Raw genomic sequence first — 27,599 nt, 5'->3', positions numbered from 1 at the left:
TGAGATTGGGATTGATTGAATATGTCGAGCACTGAGGTCGAGCACTCAACCGATATAACTAACAAAATGAAATGGTTGTTCTGCCTCAGTGACCATGAGGAGGATTAAATGTGAAATTTCCTTGACGAGAGAGAGCAGAAAAACAGGAACATGGACCACATCACCAGAAAATAGGACTTCTGCTTGGTAGAAATAAACAGCACGCTTTTCAATAGTTTTAATTGGAGGTGGTTTACTGGCATTAGACACAGAGGAATGCAATGTACTGAATAAAAAGTGCATGAAACGAGAACGGCTTTAAAAAAAAACAAAAAAATATGTACAAGTGAGACGCTCATTCAAAATGTAGATGTTGAGCAATTTGGCCATACTAAAATTATTAGTATCAGTCTAACTAACCACAACATTTTTAAAACAAAAAGTAAAACAATGAGAAAAACATCAGAAATTATCACATTAGCAGAGTATAAAAAACATGTAGTTAAGAAATACAGTACTACAACCCTTACATGTAATCTGCTGCGCCACTGTGCTGCATGCCATGAGACATTAGCACCGCTTCATGTTCTGTTATCACGACTCATCGTACATGCGTATCTGATAATCTCAATGCAAGATAAATGTACTAAGTAAAAACATTCAAAGAATGGAAAAAAAATTACATTTCTGGTCATCAACACATACTTGAATAAATCCTTTTTGAAAACATGTAATGGAAAAACACCACCAGAAACAGTGCATTCTGGGTAGGCATCAATGATTTCTCTATTTGTCCAACTCTTCCCTTCCTTTTGATCGCTTACGAATCTTGTGCAATTAGTCCTTTTTTCACCTAATGAACATCACTATAAGCTTTCATAACATTTCATACAATGAAATTACATTATCACTTCAAAAGGTTTTTCAAATAAAAACAGATACAATATGATAATTCAGTCCCTTTCCTTCAGTGAATCATGATTTGGACCACATACTGGTTTGCAGAATTAATTTTCCCGGAGAGAGATTCAATAAATTACCACTGAATTCAATATAACAATGTCAGACATATCTCATAAAATAATCCCTTACTGGCCTTGTATTTCAGTCAGCTGCAAGACATCCAACAAAAGAATTAATAAGGGTGGTTAAAACATTTAACATTGTTTAAAAAAAGGTGTATTTTCCTCAGCAATATGGAGACTGTAGGGTGCACTATAAAACCCACTATAGCTGTCTTGCAGTGCATTGGTGTTCAGGTCAGGATCACCTGTCTCTTTACACCAAAGGCTTCATACATATGGATGACTAACTATGGCTGCAGGTCCTGTCCTTGAACATGTAGTCATCCCATCCAGAGGAGGAGAAGGGAACAAAGGACCAAAGAGTGAGTAGCCTTCCCTAAAAATACAGTACATAACGGTGTGCACGTTTCAGCCTGTCTGTTAGTGTGTGTCTCTGTCATAAACATGATTCAGAGGACAATCAATCATAACATTCAGGGCCCCCAGGCACAGTAAAGCACAATTAAACCATTGCCATCCCTCAGTCATAGGGTCATGCAGACCCAATTCAACAAAGGCTTATCAACAATATAAATCAAAACTGCACCATAAATACAACTCCTATTTCGTAAAACATTCAGATATACAGTATGTTGTGCAAAATCAGTTTCCTCTCTGAAAGGACAGCTAGCTATATTGCTATATTGCAGTCATGAATTAGCTATCAGAATGTGCTAGCCATATGAATGTAGCTTGTTAGCTATAAAAACCCAATGAACTGGAATATTAAATATTAATGAGCAGTGTACAGCAGTTAGTAACATGTACGTTGTACTGTACCAGTCTGAATTGAAATGCACCGACATGCCACATCCTACAGAGGACAGTGTAGTCTAAGGTCAGATCACCTAGAAGACATCCTCCCACTGGTGGATCTGAAATGGAGAAATGACCAATCTATGTCAATGGAATTGAGATTACAAAAACATCAAACCCTGAATGACGCACACACGAAAATACTCACTCTCTCTTCAGTCACAGCAGCAGAAGAATGAACAGGAGGATGCCTCTGGGCCACTGAACATTCCAGAGCAAGGTGTATCAGTACACTCGGCTATGAAAGCATGCAGGTCTGTGATGTGCATCGGCTCCTGGGTTTGGGCCTGTAGAGAGAGAGAGAGAGTGCTTTAATAAAACTACTGTAAAGAATCATCTTCCATCCTACTTCCTGTACATTGCACCCTTTTTCCCCCCATATGGCACTCATCAACACTCCATCTTTTATTTTAATGTCACTAAATCATCTGTCCTGCATTTCTCCATTCACTCATTCCACCCGCCATCCCTCATCCTCCCCTTCTATCACTCCCCTCATCCTTCATCCCTCCCCTCCCCTCCCACAGTACCATGATGGCATCGTAGGCTCCGGTGATGAGAGCGATGAAGAGAGAGAGCACCATGTAGATGAAGAGGGAGATGAAGGTGTAGAGGTAGACCTGGCTGAACACCCACACCAGCGTTCCACTCTTCTGCATCTCCGCAAACGTCACAAACATATCGTCTCCGTTGATCAGAGAAAACAGGCACTCTGACACCATGGACAGAGAGCGGAACTGCGGGGACAGAGAGGATGAGTTGGTGTATTAGAACACATTTACTCTTCACAGTTTCAGCAATTTGTGATGTATTTTTATTATTCATTAACAATACATGTGTGTGCGTCCTGTCCATGATCAAATACCTTGGTATGGTAAGGACCCAGCACGATCCAGCCACAGAAGCAATAACCCAGGTATATGGCAGCTACACAGAGGCAGAAGCGGATTACATTAGGGAAGGCACCCCGCAGCGTCACAATCAGGATCTGAGAATGAGGAAGAGAGAAAACATAAGACTAATTTACACATGGAAAAAGAAAAAGAGGTGGGAAGTGACGCAATATCTCCTCAGAAAGCCATTCAACTTAAATGTCAATGTGTGCATTTTTGTATGACTGATTATGTCACTCACATTGTACTTCTGGAAGAAACTGAGGTAGCGGAGGACTCCCACCCACACCAACAGAGTGGAGGTACCGAGCAAAATCCCACACACATCATACAACGACATGTTCTGAAGGACAGAGTTAATTAAATAATAATTAAATCATTTGTATTAATAATTATATTATTTGCTCTGTCTAATTATAACGGTGGGGTGACTGGTGCAGTCCTGGAAAGATATGAAACTAAAAGCAATGCATTGTTCTGTATTACCTTGGACTCTATGCCAATCTTGATGAAACTGCCGGTGATGGTGAGCAGGTCACTGATGATGAGCAGGATGAACCAGCCATTAATGAACTCCATCCTGTCTGCCCAGCACACACTGTGATTCAGTCTGTGTCTGAAGAACTGGACATACTCCTGTCAGAAACACACAGAGACGGGACATCCAAATGAACAGAATAAACCAGCGGTTTCCAAACTAGGTGTCGCGACCCTAAATGGGGTCGCCTGATATGGCCTTGCTGTCCCCAGTCCACCTGGTCGTGCTTCAACAATTCTGCCTGCGGCTAAGGAACCTTGACCTGTTCACCGTACGTGCTACCTTGTTCCGGATCTGCTGTTTTCGACTCTCTCGCTCTACCACACCTGCTGTCTCTAACTCAGAATGATCAGCTATGAAAAGCCAGCTGACATTTACTCCGGAGGTGCTGACCTGTTACAACCTCTACAACCACTGTGATTATTATTATTTGACCCTGCTAGTCATCTATGAACAACTTGGCCACGTACTGTTATATTCTCCACCTGGCACAGCCAGAAGAGGACTGGCCACCCCTCAGAGCCTGGTTCCTCTAGGTTTCTTCCTAGGTTCCGGCCTTTCTAGGGAGTTTTTCCTAGCCACTGTGCTTCTACGTCGGCATTGCTTGCTGTTTTAGGCTGGGTTTCTGTATAGCACTTTGTGACATCGGCTGATGTAAAAAGGGCTTCATAAATACTTTTGATTGATTGATATGAAATTGGGGTCGCAAGTTGACCTACTCATTCCAGGGTTTTTCTTTATTTTTACTATTTTCTACATTGTATAATAATAGTGACGACATCAAAACTATGAAATAACACATATGGAATCATGTAGTAACCAAAAAATATTTAAATGTTAGACAAATCAAAATATATTTTATATTTGAAATTCTTCAAAGTAGCCAGCCTTTGCCTTGATGACAGCTTTGAACACTCTTGACATTCTCTCAAACAGTTTCATGAGGTAGTCACCTGGAATGCATTTCAATTAACAGGTGTGCATTGTTAAGTTAATTTGTGGAATTTCTTTCCTTCTTAATGCGTTTGAGCCAATCAGTTGTGTGGTGACACGGTAGGGTGGTACACAGAAGATAGCCCTATTTGGTAAAAGACCAAGTCCATATTACGGCAAGAACAGCTCAAATAAACAAATAGAAACAGTCTATCATTACTTTAAGACATGAAGGTCAGTCAATGCGGAAAATTTCAAGAACTTTGAAAGTTTCTTCAAGTGCAGTCGCAAAAACCATCACGCACTATGATGAAACTGGCTCTCATGAGGACAGCCACAGGAAAAGAAGACAGAGTTATCCCTGCTGCAGAGGATAAATTCATTAGAGTTAACTGCACCTCAGATTGCAGCCCAAATAAATGCTTCACAGAGTTAAAGTAAGAGACATCTCTGAACAGTTGATGTTGAGGTGACTCCGTGAAATCAGGCCTTCATGGTCGAATTGCTGCAAAGAAACCACTACTGAAGGACATGAATAAGAAGAAGCGACTTGCTTGGGCCAATAAACAAGCAATGGACCGGTGGAAATCTGTCCTTTGGTCTGAGGAGTCCAAATTTGAGATTTTTGGTTCCAGCCGTGTCTTTGTGAGACGCAGAGTAGGTGAACAGATGATCTCCACATGTGTGGTTCCAACCGTGAAGCACGGAGGAGGTGATGTGGGGGTGCTTTGCTGGTGACACTGTCTGTGATTTATTTAGAATTCAAGGCACACTTAACCAGCATGACTCCACAGCATTCTGCAGCGATGCGCCATCCCATCTGGTTTGCGCTTAGTGGGACTATCATTTGTTTGTTAGTCTTGTGAAATCCATAGATTAGGGCCTAATGATTTTATTTAAATTGATTGATTTCCTTCTATGAACTATAAGTCATATTTTAAATTGTTGCATTTATATTTTTGTTCAAATAATTACAATGTAACAACGTTTTAGACTTTTGGGGTTCAGCCTTGGTCTTACATGTTGTAGGATGACTCCTCTGAGGATGGAGCGACCACACAGCAGCAGGGACAGCAGACACACTATGGCCACCAGCACGTCAAAAGCCTCCCGTGCATAGTTCTCCGCTATTGGAGGAAGAAGAGAGGGGTGTTTGAATTAAGTCAGGGAGTGAAGGGAAAGAAGAGGCAAACAGCTAATAAGGAATAGCAGGAAAGAAGTGAATCAATCTCAAGCTTTACCTCTCCATCAAAAATGTCAGTACCCCCCCCCCCATCCTCGCTCTCTCACCATGTCCCCACACGTTGGGGTCTTTGCACTTCTTGATGGAGGCATGGTTGAGCAGGCTGATCTTCACTCTGCCGCTGTGAGCCTTGTTATCCAGGACAACCTGACAGCAGCCACAATACACACACTAAACTTAGCTACAACACAAACCCTGGCTTTATAACAGCTGTCTAAGATACAGTGGGCTATATGGGGCAGCAGTGCTTCCCCTAGGAATTTTTTCAGCAGAGGTGGCAAAGTTGGGCGAAGGGGTGTGGCATGCTAGTGGGCATGGCCAATGGCGCGGTTTTAGAGGCCCTGCTCTTGGCTGCGGAGACAATTTTGCTGTTTTAAAGCTAATTTCCTGCACTTCTACACATTTCGCCATGGTTTATGCCGTGTTCTTATGCCATCGGAGTAACTCAAATTATAACAAAATCAGTGGGGGCCACATGCCATGACTGCCTAGTTTCTTTTTGGTCATTGTTAGTTCTCAAAGATGATCTTATTTTTAAATATATTGCGCCATTATATATATATATATATATTCTACATACATTATATCTGTATTTACACGCTTATGTTGACACTTAAAACATTTGTGGCGGCCACAATTGAAATGCATATAGGGGAAACTGGGCTGTTCAGGTGAAATTGGTAGGTCATCTCACCATAATAGCAAAGGTGTAGCAGTCAGGGATCTCATTGTTGATGATGGTCTGGATGTTTATGGCCTTCAGCTGGAACTGAATGGTCACATTGATCAGCCTGGAGACCAAGAAGAAGAAGATGAGAGACAAGATCCAGTAAGAGGAATGCATGTAATCTCAATGGAGAAGTGATTACCCAGTAATGTTCCATGTTGATATTTAAAGCTGAAACGACTCGAGTTACATAAGCATTACCATAAGCAATACATTAACATAAGAAAGGACTGACAAAATTACAAAAATGGGATTTAAAACCCCATGAGGAATTGCATGCAAGAATAAAAGGGAAGAGGGAGCAAGGGAAACCATTGTGTGTCTCACTTGTGAAACTGGAGAATGAAGTTCTTGTAGTCACTGTAATCAGGAGGAGGGGGGTCTGGTAGTGGGTCCACACCAATGCAATCTGAAAAAGACAGAAGGATGGAATAAAAGCAAGTTGAGAGAGAGTAGGAACAAAAACAGAAATCCAGAAGATTTATTTCCAGAATTATATACACTGAGTATACCGAACACCTTCCTAATATTGTGTTGCACCCCTTCAGCTGTGTCACGTTGGCTGGATGTCCTTTGGGTGGTGGACCATTCTTGATACACACAGTAAACTGTTGAGCATGAAAAACCCAGCAGCGTTGCAGTTCTTGACACAAACCGGTCCTACTACCATACCCCGTTCAAAGGCAATTCAATCTTTTGTCTTGCCCATTCACCCTCTGAATGGCACACATACACAATCCATTTATCCTCCCCTTCATCTACACTGCTTGAAGTGGATTAAACCAAGTAACATCAATAAGGGATCATAGCTTCACCTGGATTCCCCCAGTCAGTCTGTCATGGAAAGAGCAGGTCTTCCTAATATTTTCTACACTCAGTGTACATTTGACACTTCCAAGTATTCTGTTATTCACTTTTTTTCCCCAAAGCCAATGGAAAATACTTTCACAACTTCAACATTTTGAAATACAAGGTTATCTTAAACTACTTCTGTCTAGTTGCCAACCTTGACTCAACCGCTTTTGATAACATTTCAAACAATGGTCCGTTGCCAAAACACATAAAAAAACTGTGTGCTAACGAACTATCTTTGTGAAATCAGCAGGTGAATCGAACAGAAGACGTCCATTTGGCCAGCTCTCTATTATTTTGCTGATGTTAGTGGAAATAGCACTTATATGGTTAATGCTTTTATGGACAGGATCTATTCTCAGTACTGAAAGTAGGGCACGGTTAGAGGGCAACTCTTGCCATATGTGGAGCTTTGACTCACTAACAGTTACTTCCTAATGGGCCAAAGACAACTGGCAGTGGATTTTAAAAAACAAAACCGACAGATTGATGTGAAATACATGGAGGGGGAATTTGATAGACAACTTAATGAACAGAAAAAAGGAGAATGCGGCCAGGGTACCGGTGATAACTTCGGGGTCGATGTCAAAGGTGTCGTTGATGGGGTCGATGATGCCCCTCTTGTAGTACCGCTGGCACAGAGAGAGGGCACTCCCATTCACACCCTCACCCCACACATATGCATACCGCCCCACTAATGTCTGTGGTAGAGCCAGGTACTGAGGAAAAGAAAATAGAAAGGATGATGAATGGAATAGGTAACATACAGTTAAATTAATAGCATGACATCATATAGACAGACAAGGAAGACAAAATATAATTTAAAAACACAGCAATAACACAAGGCATAACATAGAACACAATGAGAGGGTTGAGAAGTCACTCATCTGTGGGTCTCTGTTTAGTGTTGCGTACTGAGATACTAGTACCTGATCTACAGCATAATAAATATGGCTATAGAGTTCACTCTGTGTGTGGATTGCCATTGAAGAGCCATCCCGGTAGTCTTTAAGGAAAAGGTGTTTGAAGGATGCTGTGTTCTCTTCCTTGAATGTGACCACCATCTGGTTACTCAAGCCAAACAGGACTAACTAGAGAAGGGAGTGACAGGGGATTAAAGGTTAAAACAATGAAAATCAACAGAAGCCCCATCATGAATACCAATTATTCAGTTCAGTAAAGGCTAACCTGTACAGTGACGATGAGGATCTTGAGCAGCTGCAGGACCAGTTTAAAGGGCTTGCGGCCCTTGGCGTGGTACTTGTCACAGGGGCTCATGAAGAAGTACTTGAGCTTCCTCCGCAGTGCCTCCTCCTGCTGCTGTTGCCTGAGCTCTGAGCCTACCAGACTGGTGACCCGGGGGTTCCTGCCACTGAAGTCATCGGACCTGTAGCTGCTCACAGGCGAGAACAGCTCATCCTTCTCTGAGAGAGAATCAATGACAGACATGGGTTTCTACATACAACATAGGGAAGGCATATCTGAAAAGAGCACTCATAGCTTGATATTGCTGCTGAAAAAGAGGAAGCGGGAAAGCGATGTGGTATATTTTACTATAATTATATAATTCAAGCATGCATTGGATCAGTAGGTATGATATAGCCCATTCAATAAGAAAGTAGAGACCCCTTGACTTTTTCCCACATTGTTATGTTAGCCTTATTCTAAAATTGATTAAATTGTTTCCCCCCTTCAATCTACCCAAAATAACCCATAATGACAAAGCAAAAACAGGTTAAGATATTTTGTAAATGTATAAAAAAAATAATAATAATAAAAAAAAAAAAACATTTACATAAGTATTCAGACCCTTTACTCAGTACTTTGTTGAAGCACCTTTGGCAGCAATTACAGCCTTGAGTCTTCTTGGGTATGACGCTACAAGCTTGGCACCCCTGTATTTGTTCCGAAGCCACTCCTGCGTTGTCTTGGCCGTGTGCTTAGGGTCATTGTCCTGTTGAAAGGTGAACCGTCGCCCCCCAGTCTGAGGTCTGGATCAGGTTTTCATCAAGGGATTTCTCTGTACTTTGCTCCATTCATCTTTCACTCAATCCAGACTAGTCTCCTAGTCCCTGATGCTAAAAAACATCCCCACAGCATGATGCTGCCACCCCCATGCTTCACCGTAGGGAGATGCCAGGTTTCCTCCAGATGTGACGCTTGGCATTCAGGCCAAAGAGTTCATCTTGGTTTCATCAGGCCAGAGAATCTTGTTTCTCATGGTCTGAGAGTCATTTAGGTGCCTTTCCAAGCGGGCTGTCGTGTACCTTTAACTGAGGAGTGGCTTCTGTCTGGCCACTCTACCATAACTGCCTGATTGGTGGAGTGCTGCAGAGATTGTTATCCTTCTGGAAGGTTCTCCCATCTCAACAGAGGAACTCTGGAGCTCTGTCAGCTCTGCTCTCCCTGACCATGGCCCTTCTCCCCCGATTGCTCAGTTTGGCTGGGCGGATAGCTCTAAGAAGAGAGCTGGCCGCTCATTCTCAATTTAAGAATGATGGAGGCTACTGTGTTCTTGGGGACCTTCAATGCTGCAGAAATGTTTTGGTACCCTTCCCCAGATCTGTGCCTCGACACATACCTACACTGTAGGTGTGTTGTAACTTGTCAAATAATGACATTAACATACATGGAGCATGAAAAACATGAACAACTTTGCTCTTTCCATGACAGACTGAAAGTTATGATCCTTTATCACCTGTTAACTCTACTTCAAATCAGTGTAGATGGGGTACCCAGACCTTTTCTCCCCTATTTCGTGGTATCCAATTGTTAGTAGTTACTATCTTGTCTCATCGCTACAACTCCCGTACGGGCTCGGGAGAGACGAAGGTCGAAAGCCGTGCGTCCTCCGAAACACAACCCAACCAAGCCGCACTGCTTCTTAACACAGCGCGCCTCCAACCCGGAAGCCAGCCGCACCAATGTGTCGAAGGAAACACCGTGCACCTGGCTACCTTGGTTAGCGCGCACTGCGCCCGGCCCGCCACAGGAGTCGCTGGTGCGCGATGAGACAAGGATATCCCTACCGGCCAAACCCTCCCTAACCCGGACGACAGAGCCTGGGCGCGAACCCAGAGTCTCTGGTGGCACAGCTAGCGATGCAGTGCCCTAGACCACTGCGCCACCCGGGAGGCCCCCCCTGACCCCTCTTTTTACACTGCTACTACTCTCTGTTTATAATCTATGCATAGTCACTTTAACTCTACCTACATGTACATATTACCTCAATTAGCCCAACTAACCGGTGCCCCCGCACATTGACTCTGTACCATTACCCTCTGTATATAGCCACGTTTGTTATTTTACTGCAGCTGTTTAACTATGTTACTTTTATTTTCTATTTTAAATTGACTTAACACTTATTATTTTTTTTCTTAACTTCTTAAAGCATTGTTGGTTAAGGGCTTGTAAGTAAGCATTTCACTCTAGGGTCTACACCTGTTGTCTCCTCACCTACATCTCAAATCAAATTTTATTTGTCACATGCGCCGAATACAGGTTAAAAATACAGATTTTTAAGCCTTGAGACATGGATTGTATTTGTGACATTCATGGGCAAGACAAAAGATTTAAGTGCCTTTGAACGGGGTATGGTAGAAGATGCCAGGTGCACCGGTTTGAGTGTCAAGAACTGCAATGCTGCTGGGTTTTTCTACGCTCAACAGTTTCCCGTGTGCATCAAAAATGGTCCACCACCCAAAGGACATCCAGTCAACTTGACAACTGTGGGAAGCATTGGAGTCAAAATGTTCCAGCATCCCTGTGGAACAATTGACACCTTGTAGAGTCCATGCCCCAATGAACTGAGACTGTTCCGAGGGCAGAAGCAGGTGCAACTGAATATGAGGAAGGTGTTCCTAATGTTTTGTACACTCAGTGTATATTGCTAAGAATTAGAAAGTAGGGTGACTCTCCTAGCAGGTCTGGAACCCAGGTCTCCATTACCAATGACGAATGCCCTAACCACTGTCCCAATAATGATATCTCTTGGGCATGTGCTTAATGGGCCAGTATAGTTAGGCCAATAAGCCCTGTCCAGAAGAAACCCTAACCCCTCCTTCATCTAGCATTTATATAGATGAAACAACTTGATAGGCTTAAGCAATAGAGCGAATGCAATTTGAAGTAAATATCACCTCTGTTAAAAAGTACTCAAGAAAATCTATTTTATTGATCATAGTGATTCAGGAATATCATTAAAACAGGTTAACATGCCCCACCAACATTAAACCACTACACAGAAAGCTCTGTAAATTATCAGCCGATGTCCTGACAACTGATACAGAAATGTTCTTGCAACGTTCCCATGACACTCGTCTAGAACATTAACTTATGTTCTGACAACATGGCAACCATGTTCTGTGTATGTTTGGAGGAAAATCGATGGAATATTCTCCTAACCCTCAGAAAACTGGACACAATCATTTGTATTTTATTTAACTAGGCAAGTCAGTTAAGAACACATTTTTATTTTACAATGACGGCCTACCCCGGCCAAACACAGACGACGCTGGGGTAATTGTGCGCCGCCCAATGGGACTCCCGATCACCGCCGGTTGTGATACAGGCCGGGATCGAACCAAGGTCTGTAGTGACGCCTCTAGCACTGAGATGCAGTGCCTTAGAACGCTGCGCCACTCGGGAGCCCAATGTTTATGAAACGTGCCTAGAACATTAATATCTCAAATTCTGGAGAGCATGGCAACCAAGTTATATTTGACATTAAGTGGGATGGTCTCTTGGAAACATTCCTTGCACATCACGGGAACATTCCTATGAAAAAAGATAGTTCATGAACTAAAGAGACTTAACTTCTCTAAAGTTGTGGGAATGTGAACGTTTGTTAGCTGGGGCAGTCCAAGGCTCTGACAGAGCCCTGAAGCTCTTTCTAAAAGCAAATAGAACTTGCAAGGGATACAGTTTTGGAAACATGGAACTTAATTTCCATATCAACAAATAATTTTCCAAAAACAAAAAAGTTAAATTAATACATCTTTATAGGGTTCCCACTGCCATATTTCCATGTTAAAGTGCTTGTTTTCGACCGAGGTAAAGTTGGTTTTATATTCGTCAACAGTCAACAGTCACCAAAAGCCATTTAAAATGGTAAAAATCAATAACTAATTCATTGATTGTCACAGAAACATAAAAATAGATATAGTTTATTCTATAAATGTCTAGCATACTTTTACAACCTTTGTTTTGATGGAAACAAAATCTTTCAAATGCAATTTAAGCTATATTACTCAACAACTAATTTGCCAATTGTCAAAGAATCATCAAACTAGATATGATTAATTCTATAAATGTCTAGCATACATTTACAACTTTTGTTTTGAGTAAAAATTCCAGTTTTGATTTGATAGATGGCATGTAATCCGTATATAGGGCATGCGGTCAAAGTTCTAACGAGTCTATTATACCCTATTAGAAGGGGCCTGGCATAAAATTCTGCATCTTCAGTCATATTAAATTAAATTACAGGAAAAAACTACAGGATGAAGGGGTCAGGCCTGACTAACAAAGAAGACCGGTGGATGGATCAAGAGGACCAAGACAACCAAGAGGATCAACATGGACATTCCACAGTGGAGATACTGCAAGGAAGACTAAGAGTGAACCATAACATACACTACCGTTAAAAAGTTTGGGGTCACTTAGACATTTCCTTGTTTTTGAAAGAAAAGCAAAATCATTTTTTGGTCGATTAAAATAACATCAAATTGATCAGAAATACAATGTAGACATTGTTAATGTTGTAAATTACTATTGTAGCTGGAAACGGCTGATTTTTAATGGAATATCTACATAGGCATACAGAGGTCCATTATCAGCAACCATCACTCCTGTGTTCCAATGGCACGTTGTGTTAGTTAATCCAAGTTTATCATTTTTAAAGGCTAATTGTTCATTAGAAAACCCTTTTGCAATTATGTTAGCACAACTGAAAAATGTTGTTCTGATTAAAGCAGCAACAAAACTGGCCTTCTTTAGACTAGTTGAGTATCTGGAGCGTCAGCATTTGTGGGTTCGATTACAGGCTCAAAATGGCCAGAAACAAAGAACTTTCTTCTGAAACTCATCAGTCTATTCTTGGTCTGAGAAATGAAGGCTATTCCATGCGACAAATTGCCAAGAAACTAGAGATCTTGTACAACGCTGTGTACTACTCCCTTCACAGAACAGTGCAGATTTGCTCTAACCAGAATAGAAAGAGGAGTAGGAGGCCCAGGTGCAAAACTGAGCAAGAGGACAAGTACATTTGAGTGTCTAGTTTGAGAAACAGATGCCTCACAAGTCCTCAACTGGCAGCTTCATTAAATAGTACCTGCAAACAGTGAAGAGGCGACTCCAGGATGCTGGCCTTCTAGGCAGAGTTGCAAAGAAAAATCTCCTTTCCCAGTTTCATCAACAGTTTTAAATTCACGCTGTTCCTGATGCAAAAGGGGTTGTACCTAATAAAGTGACCACTGAATCTATAGACTTTCCAGAATGTGTTCTGGGAATACCCAGGGTATTAAACATTTGGCTGTAAGTGTTGAACAGTTGAGTCTATTACCTCAGGAGATGGTACCATTCAGCTTGTCTGGGGATGACAAAGAAGGACTTCAACAAAGCCAAAATAGAAAATAATTGAAGGGGCCTCTTAGCTGTTAAATTAGAGATGTATAAATAAATGACTGTTGTGCCTTGTAACTACTTTAAAATGTGGAACTGTTGCACTAAAAATACAAACATTGATTTGGCATACAATTTAAGATTGTAAACATTGTACAACTTTATGTAAACATTGTCTAACTTTATATAGAACAAATTGCACTTGAAATTATAATTTCTTTAAAGTTATTGCAAATAAATGCATATTTTCACTTTTCTGCAACAATCACTGATTTTAGTTATTGATTTCTTCATCTTTAAAAAGCAATATTTTTGAGATTGTATGTATGTATCAAATCAAAACTGGAATTTCTACTCAAAGCAAAGGTTGTAAAAGTACACTAGACATTTACAGAATAAATCATACCTAGTTTGATGATTGTCATAATCAGTGAAAACCTTATTGATTTATGTAACGTTAGCTTAAACGGCATTTTATAGATGTTATGTATGCCAATTTTACCTCGGTTTGTTTACGGAAGTCGGAGGCGACTACCTGTGCTAGTTAGCTATCTGCGTCTCCCAACACCTGTGTGGGAACAAGGACGCCACAAACGTGTTGCAACTGAAAAATACTGCTGGTTGCAACTGTTAAAACAGTGTACAGTAAGTGTATATTTTGCATTTGTGAAATTATTTTGGTGATATGAAAGTAGAAAGCTTAATGTTTCTAGAACCGTACCGCAATTGAGGATCGATTCATGTTCAAATGGATTATTTGGCTGTCAGTCAATTCCCCTCTGAAAATAACATTTAGTGACGTTATATTCTTGGGCTATGTATGAAACAGCAATGGAAGCGTTATTGACATACAATTCGCCTATTATGATCATATTGCGATGCCGGGCACTCACAGATGACATGCAGCCTTCTCATTTAACACTATACAACAAATACATTATCCTTATGAAAATAGTTATTTTATACACCTTTAGGTTTACCAAACTCGGTCCTCGGGACACCAAGGGGTGCATGTTTTGTGTTTTCCCTTAACAATACACAGCTGATTCAAATCATCAATAACTAAACATCAAGCTTTAATAATTTTGTAGTGTTAGGGCAAAAACCAAAACGTACACCCCTTGTGGTCCCGGGGACCGAGTTAGGTAAATGCTGGTTAACTTTAAAAATTAGGTTTAGACTGATACATTGAAGTACATGACCAACCTGTACCGTCTTGGATGCAGTTACAGTTCGTTGATGCCATGGCGATGCTTTGCAGGACATGAATGGATTCTTAAGAATAATACAATTTAAGAAATGATCTTTTAGGACTGTCAGAAAGCTAAACATTGAGGAAACATCTTACAGGAGAATAGGGACGCTGCGCTCTACAAACAATCACAAAGCCGCAGCTTCCAATGGTCACATGACAATCACCATGTGACATGTTGTCCGGAAAATGGTCATTGGTCTCAAAATATCTAATTCGTGATAGCGTTTGTCAAAGCCCATTAGCCACACCCATTGCATTGATAGTCAAATGATCAAAGCTAGGCTGCGTTCAGTACAACGGAAACGGTGCCATAATGAACCAGTTGAAAAACGGGGAGGGGTTATGGGTTCAAAATGTATCCGCTGCCCTTTAAATGTCACTAATTTATTCAAGCTACACCCCGGCACACCCACCGTACGGAGCAAATGTACGTCACACTCTGTTCAAAAACGTACAAGAAATTTAGAGAAAGCGTTTGCTAAATGACTAAAATGTTAAGTACAAATTGTTGAACGTATCAAACGTTCAAACAAATTGAACACAGCCCTGGATTCATCGATTTTCCTCATATGATCACCGGATCTTTAGAATTACTCAGCAAGTCTTTTAATATCAGTTAATTGCTTAAATGCTTACACACGGTGATACACAGTAAAAGTATTTCAAACATGTCTAGATAGAAACAAATAAAGGTGTAAAATGAAACTACACCTACAAACCCGAGTCATGACATTTTTGCCAACATAATGCTCTGTGGAAATGACCACTGATAACTTTCACATATTTTGAATAGCTTAAAATGTAATTTGTTTAGGGAACACAATGACAGTCTTTAATTTCACCATGTTGAACTCAGTTGGAGGGTAAACCATTGCACATATTGGTGTATTATACTGCAGTCCATATTTTCAATGTGTTGGTCCTTTGTGTGATTCAGAAATGTCTTGAGATATCAAAAACAAAAGAGATGACGTTCACATACGTCCTATGCAGTCTTAAGAGATGGTTTAAGATACACTGTCAGTGAGAATGTCAAAGTCATTAGATAAGGGTTGACTGACTGAGGAGATTCACAAGAAACATTGACCTTTATAAATGTTGTCTCATATGAACTCTTCTTGGACCAAATAAATATAATAGCTCAGAATTGGGATTAACATTCTAATCATTCATTCATATTTACTCTCTCTCATGTGGTGATAAAAAGACATCCTGTTTCACTTCTCAATATACTGTATATTCACAACTCAACTACTCCTATGCAGACTTGTCTACAGACAGACCACTCACTCAGTCCATATCTCAAGTTACTGGCTCGTTCACACGGCAGAGCATATTGAGACCTAGTGAGAATGATGATCAACTTCATCATTCTCTTATTCTAGCATGTGTACACCAACACTCTCTCATCTATCTGCCATCCAGGGCCTTGTCTCTGGCTATCACAGCTTCATCAAACTTGATCATGAGCGTGGTGCCCTTGTGCCAGTGGGCTGTGACCTTGGCAGGGAAGCCACTGTGTGTGAGAATGGCCTCTACGATGCCAGCGGTGAATGCAGCACAGTTTAGTGTGCTGTTCTCCTTGGGCACAGAGATGTAAGCGTTGATCAGTGGCTCCTTCTCTATGATGTAGTAGGTCTTGTCGTCATCGTTGGCCTGCTCCAGCTTGTCTGCCTCCTTACCGAACATAGCTTTCCATACTGACACCTATATGAAGCAAATTGAAAATTATAGACATGTACTTATGCATGGGCATAATGACAAGTGGTGTTACACCTTATGAGACTGTTACATATGAACTTATCTACCTTGAGCCCATGCAAGTACGTACCTTGACGAAGAGCAGTATGTTAAGCACCTTGGTCTCCCTCTTCCCATTCTTCTCCCTCAGCACCAGCACGTCCAGCATACTGGCGCCAACGCTCTGACCCAGGTCTGCCAAGCGTTGCTGCAGCTCGGACACAGAGTATACGCGGCTCTGGCAGTACTGCACCATCTCAGAGAAGAGCAGTGCAAAGGCACTCACACTGACTTCAGTCTTGGGACGGGTTAGAGGCCGTTCCAGGATGTTTGACTTTCCTCTCGTGAACCGAGTGTCCATTTTCTGAAAGAGAATGATCTGTAAATAGAAGTAAAATAGCCTGAAGTGATAATATGCTAGCCATGTCAATTCCAAATCAACCCCTCACCACTACCCTAGGCAGGTGAAGATCTGAGAGGATTAGCTATAGATAGATAAGCGGCAACACTTTCAACTAGCCTAGAGGGCAGGATCTTTAACCACAATGTGTACCTATCTGTCTTAACAAGTTAGTATTTTATTAGTTATCTTTTTTTTATCTTAACTAGTGCCTAGGGCGGTAGTATGGCTCACACCTCTCGAATTCGTCACAGCTCGCTGTGTAGTCACGTGCCTCGCGCATAAATCAGGTGAAAGGAGTAGGGCCTATGGATGTTGTTTTGGGATTCAGGTAGCCGCGCCTCAAGAGGACCAGTTTCGGCGCATGCGCGGGCTTCGGAAATCTTTACCTGCAGTACATATGCAAAGAGATTAGCCAACGACGATTCCGTAAATTAGGAGGAACTAACTGCATTGAAGAAACATCAAAGTGGCTGCTAGCGCAGATGAAAGCGGACGATTGAGTATGTTGGATGCTAGCATAAATAGCCAGCTAATGTAGCTGCTAGCTAGTGATAATTTAGCTAGCTAAAATTGTCACGCAAGCTAGCGAACTCACTCGACGACAAAAAAGCCAAAACTCAGTCATTCACACTGTTAACAAGCTAAACATATTTATTTAGTTAATTATTCTTATACAAGGACCTAAAACCCCTTACCGTGTTTCAATGTTTTCAGCCTGCTGCTGTGTTGGTGACTTCCTATTCTGGTCACGTGTCTTGTTCTAGTAAAGCACTGATCTATGATCAGCAGTGCATGTGCTCATCTGACACATAGCGGTTGCCACATGTGTAATCTAAATTACATGCCTTGAAAAAGTTCCAAAAAATGCAAGATGTCCTAATGTCAATTGCATGTTTAAAAAAAATATTCCTGTTAAATGATGCATGGGAATTTCCTTTGAGTTCTTGCTGTGTATTTCCAGGGCCATTTGGAAAAGGAACAAGAACACGCTTGCATTCTCATGCGTCACAGACCTGTCAATTATTAAATAGAGACTGTTACCTAAACACAACACACAATGTGATGCTGTACAGTAGTTTTTAACAGAATTTTGTTTAATATTGAGATATTATGAAACAACAGTCTATGCAAAGTACTCGAGGAGAAGGGGGAAAATAAATTGCTGACCTAAAGGTTGTAATAGTGGCAATGGTGTAATGCAATAAGGTAAACATTGAAACATTTAAATTCAGAAAGACCTTGAGCCATAAGGACAAACACACATGCCCACACACACTTACCTAACAGTTGCCAATTTCCCACACCATGTCCCTCAATAAATGGCTCAAATTAATCAGCACCGTATCTGTTTGTACAGTGGTTGCATAATTCACTTGATGTGTTTGCCTTCCTATAAATGTTCCAAGGTAGGCGATGCAATGCATAATACATGTCAGGAGCACAGGGCGTTGAAGACTCAATGATTTCCCCAATGGAACCGCACCGGAAATTGTGTCTGACCCTTCTTGTGGTCTTGGTCAGTGCTCACACTGATACCAAAGGTAACTCAATCTGTTTGTGTTCACTTTTTTCCTATTTATTTAGAGGTCATGACCAGTCAAACTCTTTTCGAGAGAGAGCAAGAAAATCAGCAAGGAAATGCATTACAGCTACTTAGAGGAAGAAGTTGCAAGAAAATGCTATTTTAGGCAATATAGGGTGCAGTTATTAATACACATTACAGAACAGTATGTAGTTTCTGTTTATAGAAAAGTGATGCTGAATATTATCAAATGTAAACTAGTTTGTTTTCTGATTTCAGTCACGTCCTCCCAGCATATGGACGACTTCATCAGAGTGTTGGAGCAGGTAGAAGACAGTAACCCTGGACTGGAGCCTGTAAATGTGTTGAGAGGCCTGCGCAGGGCAGCCGGTCTCAGAGATGAGTTCATGCAGCACTTCTTGGGCACTATCAGGGAGGACAGCACCTCAGAGGCACCAGTCATGGACTCCAATCTCTCAGATTTCATTGGCAGGGCTATGCGCCACAAGGTGACAGAGAGAGGTAGAGAGGAAGGGGTTGTCCTTACTGCTGATGGCACCACGGTTGCTATGAGCCCAGTCCTCCTGGGTATTGAAGCTGGGCTAGTGTCTGAGACGAGGTGTCGGTTCTGTGGCCTGTACCCCCTCACTCTGGCTAGGAACTTGGGTCTGTCCTTCCAGCGCTTCCACAGCTCTCTCCTCTCCCAACGCCTGGGCCCTGATGGCTGCTGGGACGACGTGACCTCGCCTCAGGTCTTCACCCTCTCCGACAAGCCCTCCCTCGCCACCGATGCCCTGGTTAATGGCGGTATGGATGGTGTGATTCTGGGGATTGAGGTCTCAGCTCAGTCCCAGCGTCCTCTCAAGCTGAGCAGCCTACTGAGGAGGTACTACTGTCATCATCTTGAGGGGGAAGGACTGGATGCTGCTCCTCGTCTGATCAGCCAACTACGCAGGGAGAACTTCAGAGAACTGGCCAGGCCCCACCTCCTGCAGAGGCAGGTGGTGAGATCCCTGGTCCTACAGAGGAGACTGATCGACCACTCCACGATGTTGGCACAGGAAAAGGAAGAGCTGACAGCTGTGGTGAGGGAAGGAATAAAGGAGTTTGTCCACAGATATATGGGTAAGTAAACCCCACTGCAGAGGGAGAGAGTGGAGATAGAGAGGGTTACTGTAGTGCAGGGAAAGCTAAAAAGGATAGGTCAACATTTATTGGAATAATTTTGACTTTGATCCAAGAAAGCACAAATAGTAACAATAATTGAGACATGGTGTTATTGTTGAAAAAAGGAGTGGATAAACATGTTAAAACTCAATCTCTCTCTGGATTGCCCTACCTCTAGACTGTCCAGCTATTATCCCGCGGTGTCAGTGGGGGGCTGCACCATACCGGGGCACTCCCACCCCCCTGTCCCTCCCCCTCTCGTTCATGTACATCCACCACACCTACCAGCCTGGCCAGCCTTGTCTCACCTTTCAGCAGTGTTCTGCAGACATGAGGTCCATGCAACGCTTTCACCAGGATGACCGGGGCTGGGACGATATTGGATACAGGTATGTGTAGTACACAGTAGAGGTCGACGTAACAGGCAGGCTCCTCGTGGAGTGCAATGTAATCAGGTGTTAGAGCATTGGACTAGTTAACTCTAAGGTTCCGATTAATCGGGGCCGATTTCAAGTTTTCATAACAATCGGAAATCGGTATTTTTGGGCGCCAATTTTTTTAATATATTTTTTTACACCTTTATTTAATCTTTATTTAACTAGGCAAGTCAGTTAAGAACACATTCTTATTTTCAATGACGGCCTAGGAACATTCTGCCTCGTTCAGGGGCAGAACGACAGATTTTTAACCTTGTCAGCTCGGGGGACCCAATCTTGCAACCTTACAGTTAACTAGTCCAATGCTCTAACACCTGATTACATTGCACTCCACGAGGAGCCTGCCTGTTACGCAAATGCAGTAAGCTAAGGTAAATTGCTAGCTAGCATTAAACTTATCTTATAAAAAACAATCAATCAATGACTGTCATTGCTCCAATGTGTACTTAACCATAAACATCAATGCCTTTCTTAAAATCAATACACAAGTATATATTTTTAAACCTGCATATTTAGCTAAAAGAAATCCAGGTTAGCAGGCAATATTAACCAGGTGAAATTGTGTCATTTCTCTTGCGTTCATTGCACGCAAAGTCAGGGTATATGCAACAGTTTGGGCCACCTGGCTCTTTGCGAACTAATTTGCCAGAATTTTACGTAATTATGACATAACATTGAAGGTTGTGCAATGTAACAGGAATATTTAGACTCATGGATGCCACCCGTTAGATAAAATAAGGAACGGAATAAACGTTTTGTTTTCGAGGTGATAGTTTCCGGATTAGTCAAAGGTATATGGTTTAGAGAGAAATAGTCGACACGTTATAATTCCTGTAATAACTTGCGGCTGAACTTGAAAGGGGTTCCTTCGTTATTTTACCGTTCATGTCTTCCATAGAGAATGTCTTGATCTACTTCAAATGAGGTCTGTGTTTCGTGCAGGCTTAAACCGCCTCGACGTTTTGATACCCGTGTAAATCTCACTAGGATAAGGTAACGTTTGTCAACATATTTTCATAAATCCACTCTACAAAAAAAATGATCTTCGCTTATATTTAGCCCTTATTGATCAGAGTTACCTTGTCCTATGGATATCTACACAGTTATTAAATTGGCACGGTGGTGTAAGCCTACACGAAACACAGACCTTATTTTAAGTGAATCTAAAAATATCCTATGGAATAAATGAAGGAACCGCTTTTCAGATTTTGCTAGAAGGTGTCATGGGAATTATGACTCGCACTTTGGTCGTCAATTCTTACCATGCCCATTATTAAAATAGGATTACCTGCATATAGAAATCACAGTTTTTGTTTTCAACATTCATCACAGGTAACTTAAACTCTATTTTTATTCAAACAGTTGAGAGTATTTGTCTCCTAAGCAGACTCTTCAGTATCATTGTCACTTCAGAGCTGTGTGTGTGTATTTATGTATTATATTAAGTTAAAATAAAAGTGTTCATTGTTCATTCAGTATTGTTGCAATTGTCATAATTACAAAAATGTGTGTAGGTGTATGATATATATATAAAAAAATGTTTTTTAAATAAATCGGCCGATTAATCAGTATCGGCTTTTTTTGTCCTCCAATAATCGGTATCGGCGTTGAAAAATCATAATCGGTCGACCTCTAGTACACAGGTCTTAGGATATAGTGCCTTCAGAAAGTATTCATACCCCTTCACTTATTACACATTTAGTTGTGTTACAGCCTGAATTCAAAAGGAATTAAATAAATAAAACAATCTCACCCATCTACACACAATACCCCATAATGACAAAGTGAAAAAAAATTATAGAAATGTTTGCAAATGTATAAAAATTAAATACAAATATATCTAATTTACATAAGTATTCACACCCTTGAGTCAATACATGTTAGAATCACCTTTGGCAGCGATTACAACTGTGAGTCTTTCTGGGTAAGTCTCTAAGTGTAAGGACCGACTCAGGAGATGAGAAGCAGGTACAGAGACTCAACATTTAATCAGGAAACAAACAAAGACCAAGACAAGAACAGCGTCAGCACACGGGTACAAAACGACAAATGACAATTAATGCTGAAGCAGGGAACAGAGCAGGGAACCAGACAGATATAGGGGAGGTAATGACAGAGGTGATTGAGTCCAAGTGAGTCCAATAATCGCTGATGCGCGTGACGGGGAAGGCAGGTGTCCGTAATGATGGTGGCAGGAGTGCGTAATGCTGGGGAGCCTGGTGCCTTTGAGCGCCAGGGAGGGGGAGTGGGAGCAGGCGTGACACTAAGAGCTTTGCACATCTGGATTGTACAATATTTGCACATTATTATTTTAAAAAATCTTCAAGCTCTGTCAAGTTGGTTGTTGATCATTGCTAGACAGTCATTTTAAAGTAATGACAGATTTTCAAGCCGATTTAAGTCAAAACTGTAACTAGGTCACTCAGGAACATTCAGTGTCGTCTTGGTAAGCAACTTGAGTGTATATTTGGCCTTGTGTTTTAGGTTATTGTCCAGCTGAATGGTGAATTTATCTCCCAGTGTCTCAGTAGTCTCTCAGGAGACTGAACCAGGTTTTTCTCTAGGATCTATTCCATTATTTTTTATCCTAAAAAAAACTCCTCAGTCCTTGTGTAACGGATGTGAAATGGCTAGCTATTTAGCGGGTACGCGCTAGTAGCGTTTCAATCAGTTACGTCACTTGCTCTGAAACCTAGAAGTAGTGTTGCACCTTGCTCTGCAAGGGCCGCGGCTTTTGTGGAGCGATGGGTAACGACGCTTCGTGGGTGTCAGTTGTTGATGTGTGCAGAGGGTCCCTGGTTCGCGCCCGTGTCGGGGCGAGGGGACGGTTTAAAGTTATACTGTTACATTGGTGCCGTGACCCGGATCACTGGTTGCTGCGGAAAAAGGAGGAGGTTGAAAGGGGGGTGAGTGTAACGGATGTGAAATGGCTAGCTAGTTAGCGGGTACGCGCTACTAGCATTTCAATCAGTTACGTCACTTGCTCTGAAACCTAGAAGTAGTGTTGCACCTTGCTCTGCAAGGGCCGCGGCTTTTGTGGAGCGATGGGTAACGACGCTTCGTGGGTGTCAGTTGTTGATGTGTGCAGAGGGTCCCTGGTTCGAGCCCGGGTATGGGCGAGGGGACGGACTAAAGTTATACTGTTACATTGATGCTGTTGACCCGGATCACTGGTTGCTGCGGAAAAGGAGGAGGTTGAAAGGGGGGTGAGTGTAACGGATGTGAAATGGCTAGCTAGTTAGCGGGTACGCGCTAGTAGCGTTTCAATCAGTTACGTCACTTGCTCTGAAACCTAGAAGTAGTGTTGCACCTTGCTCTGCAAGGGCCGCGGCTTTTGTGGAACGATGGGTAACGACGCTTCGTGGGTGTCAGTTGTTGATGTGTGCAGAGGGTCCCTGGTTCGCGCCCGTGTCGGGGCGAGGGGACGGTTTAAAGTTATACTGTTACATTGGTGCCGTGACCCGGATCACTGGTTGCTGCGGAAAAAGGAGGAGGTTGAAAGGGGGGTGAGTGTAACGGATGTGAAATGGCTAGCTAGTTAGCGGGTACGCGCTACTAGCATTTCAATCAGTTACGTCACTTGCTCTGAAACCTAGAAGTAGTGTTGCACCTTGCTCTGCAAGGGCCGCGGCTTTTGTGGAGCGATGGGTAACGACGCTTCGTGGGTGTCAGTTGTTGATGTGTGCAGAGGGTCCCTGGTTCGAGCCCGGGTATGGGCGAGGGGACGGACTAAAGTTATACTGTTACATTGATGCTGTTGACCCGGATCACTGGTTGCTGTGGAAAAGGAGGAGGTTGAAAGGGGGGTGAGTGTAACGGATGTGAAATGGCTAGCTAGTTAGCGGGTACGCGCTAGTAGCGTTTCAATCAGTTACGTCACTTGCTCTGAAACCTAGAAGTAGTGTTGCACCTTGCTCTGCAAGGGCCGCGGCTTTTGTGGAGCGATGGGTAACGACGCTTCGTGGGTGTCAGTTGTTGATGTGTGCAGAGGGTCCCTGGTTCGCGCCCGTGTCGGGGCGAGGGGACGGTTTAAAGTTATACTGTTACATTGCCAATGACAAGCATACCCATAACATGATGCAGCCACGACCATGCTTGAAAATATGAAGTGTTACTCAGTAATGTGTTGTGTTGGATTTGCCCTTAAACATAACGCTTTGTTTTCAGGACATAAAGTTCATTTTTCCCCCACGTTTTTGGCAGCCTTATTGCAAACAGGATGCATGTTTTCTAATATTTTTTATTCTGTACAGGCTTCCTTCTTTTCACTCCGTCATTTATTTTAGTATTGTGGAGTAACTACAATGTTGTTGATCCATCCTCAGTTTTCTCCTATCACAGCCATTAAACCTCTTAAGGATCCGCCCCTTTTCCCCCCAATTTTTGACGAAAATGACATACTCTAATCTAACTGCCTGCAGCAAGGATATGCATATTCTTTGTATCATTTGAGAGGAAAGACTTTGAAGTTTGTGGAAATGTGAAAAGAATGTAGGAGAATATAACACAATAGATGTGGTAAAAGATAATACAAAGAAAAAAACGTTATTTTGTATCTTTTTGTAACATCATCTTTGAAATGCAAGAGAAAGGCCATAATGTATTATTCCAGCCCAGGTGCAATTTAGATGTTGGCCATTAGATGGCAGCAGTGTATGTGCAAAGTTTTAGACTGATCCAATGAACCATTGTATTTCTGTTCAAAATTTTGTATCAAGACTGCCCAAATGTGCCTAATTTGTTTATTAATAACTTTTCATGTTCAAAATTGTGCACTCTCCTCAAACAATAGCATGGTATTATTTCACTGTAATAGCTACTGTAAATTGGACAGTGCAGTTAGATTAACAAGAATTTAAGCTTTCTGCCAATATCAGATATGTCTATGTCCTGGGAAATGTTCTTGTTACTTACAACCTCATGCTAATTTCATTAGCATACTGTACGTTAGCTCAACCATCCCGTGGACAGGACACTGATCCCGAAGAAGTTTTAGCATGAGTTTTGAAATACTACCTCATCTCTGTAACCCGGCCCACACATACAATTATCTACTGTGTAAGGTCCCTCAGTCGAGCAGTGAATTTCAAAAACAGATTCAACCACAAAGGCCAGGGAGGTTTTCCAATGCCTCGCAAAGAAGGGCACCTATTGGTAGATGGATAAAACGAAACAAAAAAGCAGACATTGAATATCCATTTGAGCATGGTTAAGTTATTAGTTTCACTTTGGATGGTGTGCCAATAGACCCAGTCATTACAAAGATACAGGGGTCCTTCTTAACTCAACTGCCAGAGAGGAAGGAAACCATTCAGGGATTTAATCATGAGGCCAATGGTGATTTTAAAACAGTTACAGAGTAGAGTAAACAGTTACACTATTATTGCACATGGAGTGAGTCCATGCACCGTATTATATGACTTGTTAAGCAAATTTTTACTTTTTTATTTTATTTTTAGGCTTGCCATAACAAAGGAGTTTAATACTTATTGACTCAAGACATATTAGCTTTTCATTATTAAGGAATTTTAGAAAATGTCTAAAAACATAATTTCACTTTGACATTATAGGGTGTGTAGAGTGTGTATGTGTGTGTGTGTGTGTCACAAAATCTAAATTTAATAAATGTAAAATTCAGGCTGTAACACAACAATGTGGAAAAAGTAAAGGAATGTGAATACTTTCTGAAGGTGCTGCACAGTTGGACACTACACAGCCTCCTCGCAAACCACAATGCTTATGTAATGTGTCAAGTTTGAGTATACAGTATGTGTGTATGTGTGTGTGTGTCACTCTCATGATTAGAGGTTAGAAATTAGCTGTCCAATTCTGGTAATTGTTGTTTACCAAGCAAAATGTGACTTGATGATGAATCACTCATGATGAATGACTCATCCCTTGCCGATGTTTGCCTTCAGCTTTGTGGCAGGCTCTGACGGGTACCTCTATGAGGGGCGTGGGTGGCACTGGCAAGGGGCCCACACTAAGGGCTACAACTCCAAGGGCTACGGGGTGTCATTCATCGGTGACTACACCTCCAGCTTGCCATCGCAGCAGACCATGGAGCTGGTGAGAGATCGTCTGGCATCCTGTGCTGTGGGAGGCGGGCGACTGGTCGGTAACTTCACCCTGTATGGCCACAGACAGCTGGTTAAGACTTCCTGTCCTGGAGACGCCTTGTACTCAGAGATCACAGGCTGGGAGCACTTTGGGGTAAGAGAGTGTGTGCAGTATGTACAGATGTAGGATCTTAATTTGATCACCCTGTTGGAGGATAACTTTCCTGCAATGCATGACATGTAAAACTTGTAGTGTATTTGAGGTTTAAAAATGCTTCTGAAGTTTGCAGTTTCCACTTTAAAATTTCAGACTTGATTTTTCATTGCAAAAAATGAATCAACCCCTAAAAGAATTTCCATTAATTATAATCCACATAATATTTCAAATTTCCTGTTGCTGTTGGATTATTTTCCTGCTGTAACAAACTGACTCAAATTAAGAGCCTACATCCTTGTGTACATGTATATGTGGGGGATATTAGGCAGTTATTAACAATGAATAGGCCTATGTGTTTTTGTTATTTCATGTCTAATGGTCTTATCTCTCCACAAACTTACTTTCATTCTTTCCATTTTCCCCAGGAGGTTCAAAACTGAAGATATTGTGAAAAGTGGAGTGATTAATCTTGACCAGTATCACAGAATAAATATTTGTAATTTGGCTCCAGTGTTTGCCTTTTGTTTTATCAACATCTGTTATATATGACTTTCTGATAGTTGCTCTGATAGAGCTGTTCTGAATAGGTCAGGGAATTATGTTGTCAGTTTTGCGTCGGCACCATTCAATCAATTGACAGCTTTTATTGCTTTTTCATTGCGTACACCTGGTCATCTTGGTGAGACACCCGCAGGGAGTGGGGTCACGCCCAGGGGCACCATTGTACAGCGCACCTGGAGCAATTAGGATTAAGTGCCTTGCTCAAGGGCACAGCAACAGATTATTTCACCTTTCGGTGCTGTTATTTGAACCAGCAACCTCTTACTGGACCAACGCTCTAACCTCGCCCCTATGGGCATACTACACAATTTGATGCAGTTTGTGATGTGAGAAATTCTATAGTTCAGTAAATGGCCTGAAAGCTAGGTCTTCATAAGTCTACATAATCATAGGTTTAGTACATAATCTGATTGTTGGTCACAGGCAGCTCACTAGTGTCACCTACTGTAAAAAAAAAAAAAAAAAAAAAAGACTCGAACAAGGCTTTACACATTTTAGTACACTATTTGTGATATTGTTCTGTTTATCATGTTGAATCATAAATGCTAAAAAATAGTAGTGAGTAAAATCACACACACACATATTTTACCATTGCATTTTTCCAGTGCAATGCAATCAAATTGAACTTGACC

General features: G+C 41.8%; 3 protein-coding genes across 8 annotated transcripts; 1 reads left to right on the top strand and 2 right to left on the bottom strand.

Annotated features, from left to right (window-relative positions):
• Positions 1 to 205: 205 nt before the first annotated feature.
• Positions 206 to 15,069, bottom strand: LOC120038485 (mucolipin-1-like). Of its 2 annotated transcripts, XR_005475093.1 has the most exons (15): positions 14,873 to 15,069; positions 8,234 to 8,469; positions 7,975 to 8,136; positions 7,608 to 7,764; positions 6,521 to 6,602; positions 6,161 to 6,257; positions 5,514 to 5,613; positions 5,244 to 5,350; positions 3,239 to 3,388; positions 2,994 to 3,095; positions 2,725 to 2,847; positions 2,390 to 2,596; positions 2,008 to 2,146; positions 1,824 to 1,918; positions 206 to 1,380 (listed from the first exon to the last, which is right to left on the bottom strand). XR_005475093.1 is itself a non-coding variant. In XM_038984213.1 (14 exons), exons 1-13 carry the CDS (start codon positions 14,910 to 14,912, stop codon positions 2,015 to 2,017), a joined length of 1,695 nt encoding a protein of 564 aa, XP_038840141.1. In that variant the 5' UTR covers positions 14,913 to 15,069; the 3' UTR covers positions 206 to 1,918; positions 2,008 to 2,014. The 2 variants fall into 2 exon arrangements, 1 of the variants encoding a protein (XP_038840141.1); XM_038984213.1 differs by having other exon boundaries at positions 206 to 1,918.
• On the top strand, positions 14,296 to 26,911 carry LOC120038501 (N-acetylmuramoyl-L-alanine amidase-like). Of its 2 annotated transcripts, none has more exons than XM_038984227.1 (6): positions 14,296 to 14,311; positions 18,471 to 18,605; positions 18,866 to 19,711; positions 19,932 to 20,142; positions 26,109 to 26,403; positions 26,832 to 26,911. In XM_038984227.1, the coding sequence occupies exons 2-6, from the start codon at positions 18,494 to 18,496 to the stop codon at positions 26,844 to 26,846; spliced, it is 1,479 nt and encodes a 492-aa protein (XP_038840155.1). In that variant the 5' UTR covers positions 14,296 to 14,311; positions 18,471 to 18,493; the 3' UTR covers positions 26,847 to 26,911. The 2 variants fall into 2 exon arrangements, with proteins under 2 accessions (XP_038840155.1, XP_038840162.1); XM_038984234.1 differs by lacking the exon at positions 14,296 to 14,311 and adding an exon at positions 17,467 to 17,564.
• Positions 15,512 to 18,021, bottom strand: LOC120038515 (trafficking protein particle complex subunit 5-like). 4 transcript variants are annotated; one of them, XM_038984253.1, is made up of 4 exons: positions 17,760 to 18,021; positions 17,298 to 17,450; positions 16,753 to 17,040; positions 15,512 to 16,628 (listed from the first exon to the last, which is right to left on the bottom strand). In XM_038984253.1, exons 3-4 carry the CDS (start codon positions 17,020 to 17,022, stop codon positions 16,332 to 16,334), a joined length of 567 nt encoding a protein of 188 aa, XP_038840181.1. In that variant the 5' UTR covers positions 17,023 to 17,040; positions 17,298 to 17,450; positions 17,760 to 18,021; the 3' UTR covers positions 15,512 to 16,331. The 4 variants fall into 4 exon arrangements, with proteins under 4 accessions (XP_038840181.1, XP_038840174.1, XP_038840185.1 ...); XM_038984246.1 differs by having other exon boundaries at positions 16,753 to 17,025; positions 17,760 to 18,020; XM_038984257.1 differs by lacking the exon at positions 17,298 to 17,450.
• Positions 26,912 to 27,599: the final 688 nt, after the last annotated feature.

This window comes from Salvelinus namaycush, chromosome 3 (assembly GCF_016432855.1).
Source record: "Salvelinus namaycush isolate Seneca chromosome 3, SaNama_1.0, whole genome shotgun sequence".
Taxonomy (NCBI): domain Eukaryota; kingdom Metazoa; phylum Chordata; class Actinopteri; order Salmoniformes; family Salmonidae; genus Salvelinus; species Salvelinus namaycush.
This window is presented reverse-complemented; position numbering and strand designations above follow the sequence as displayed.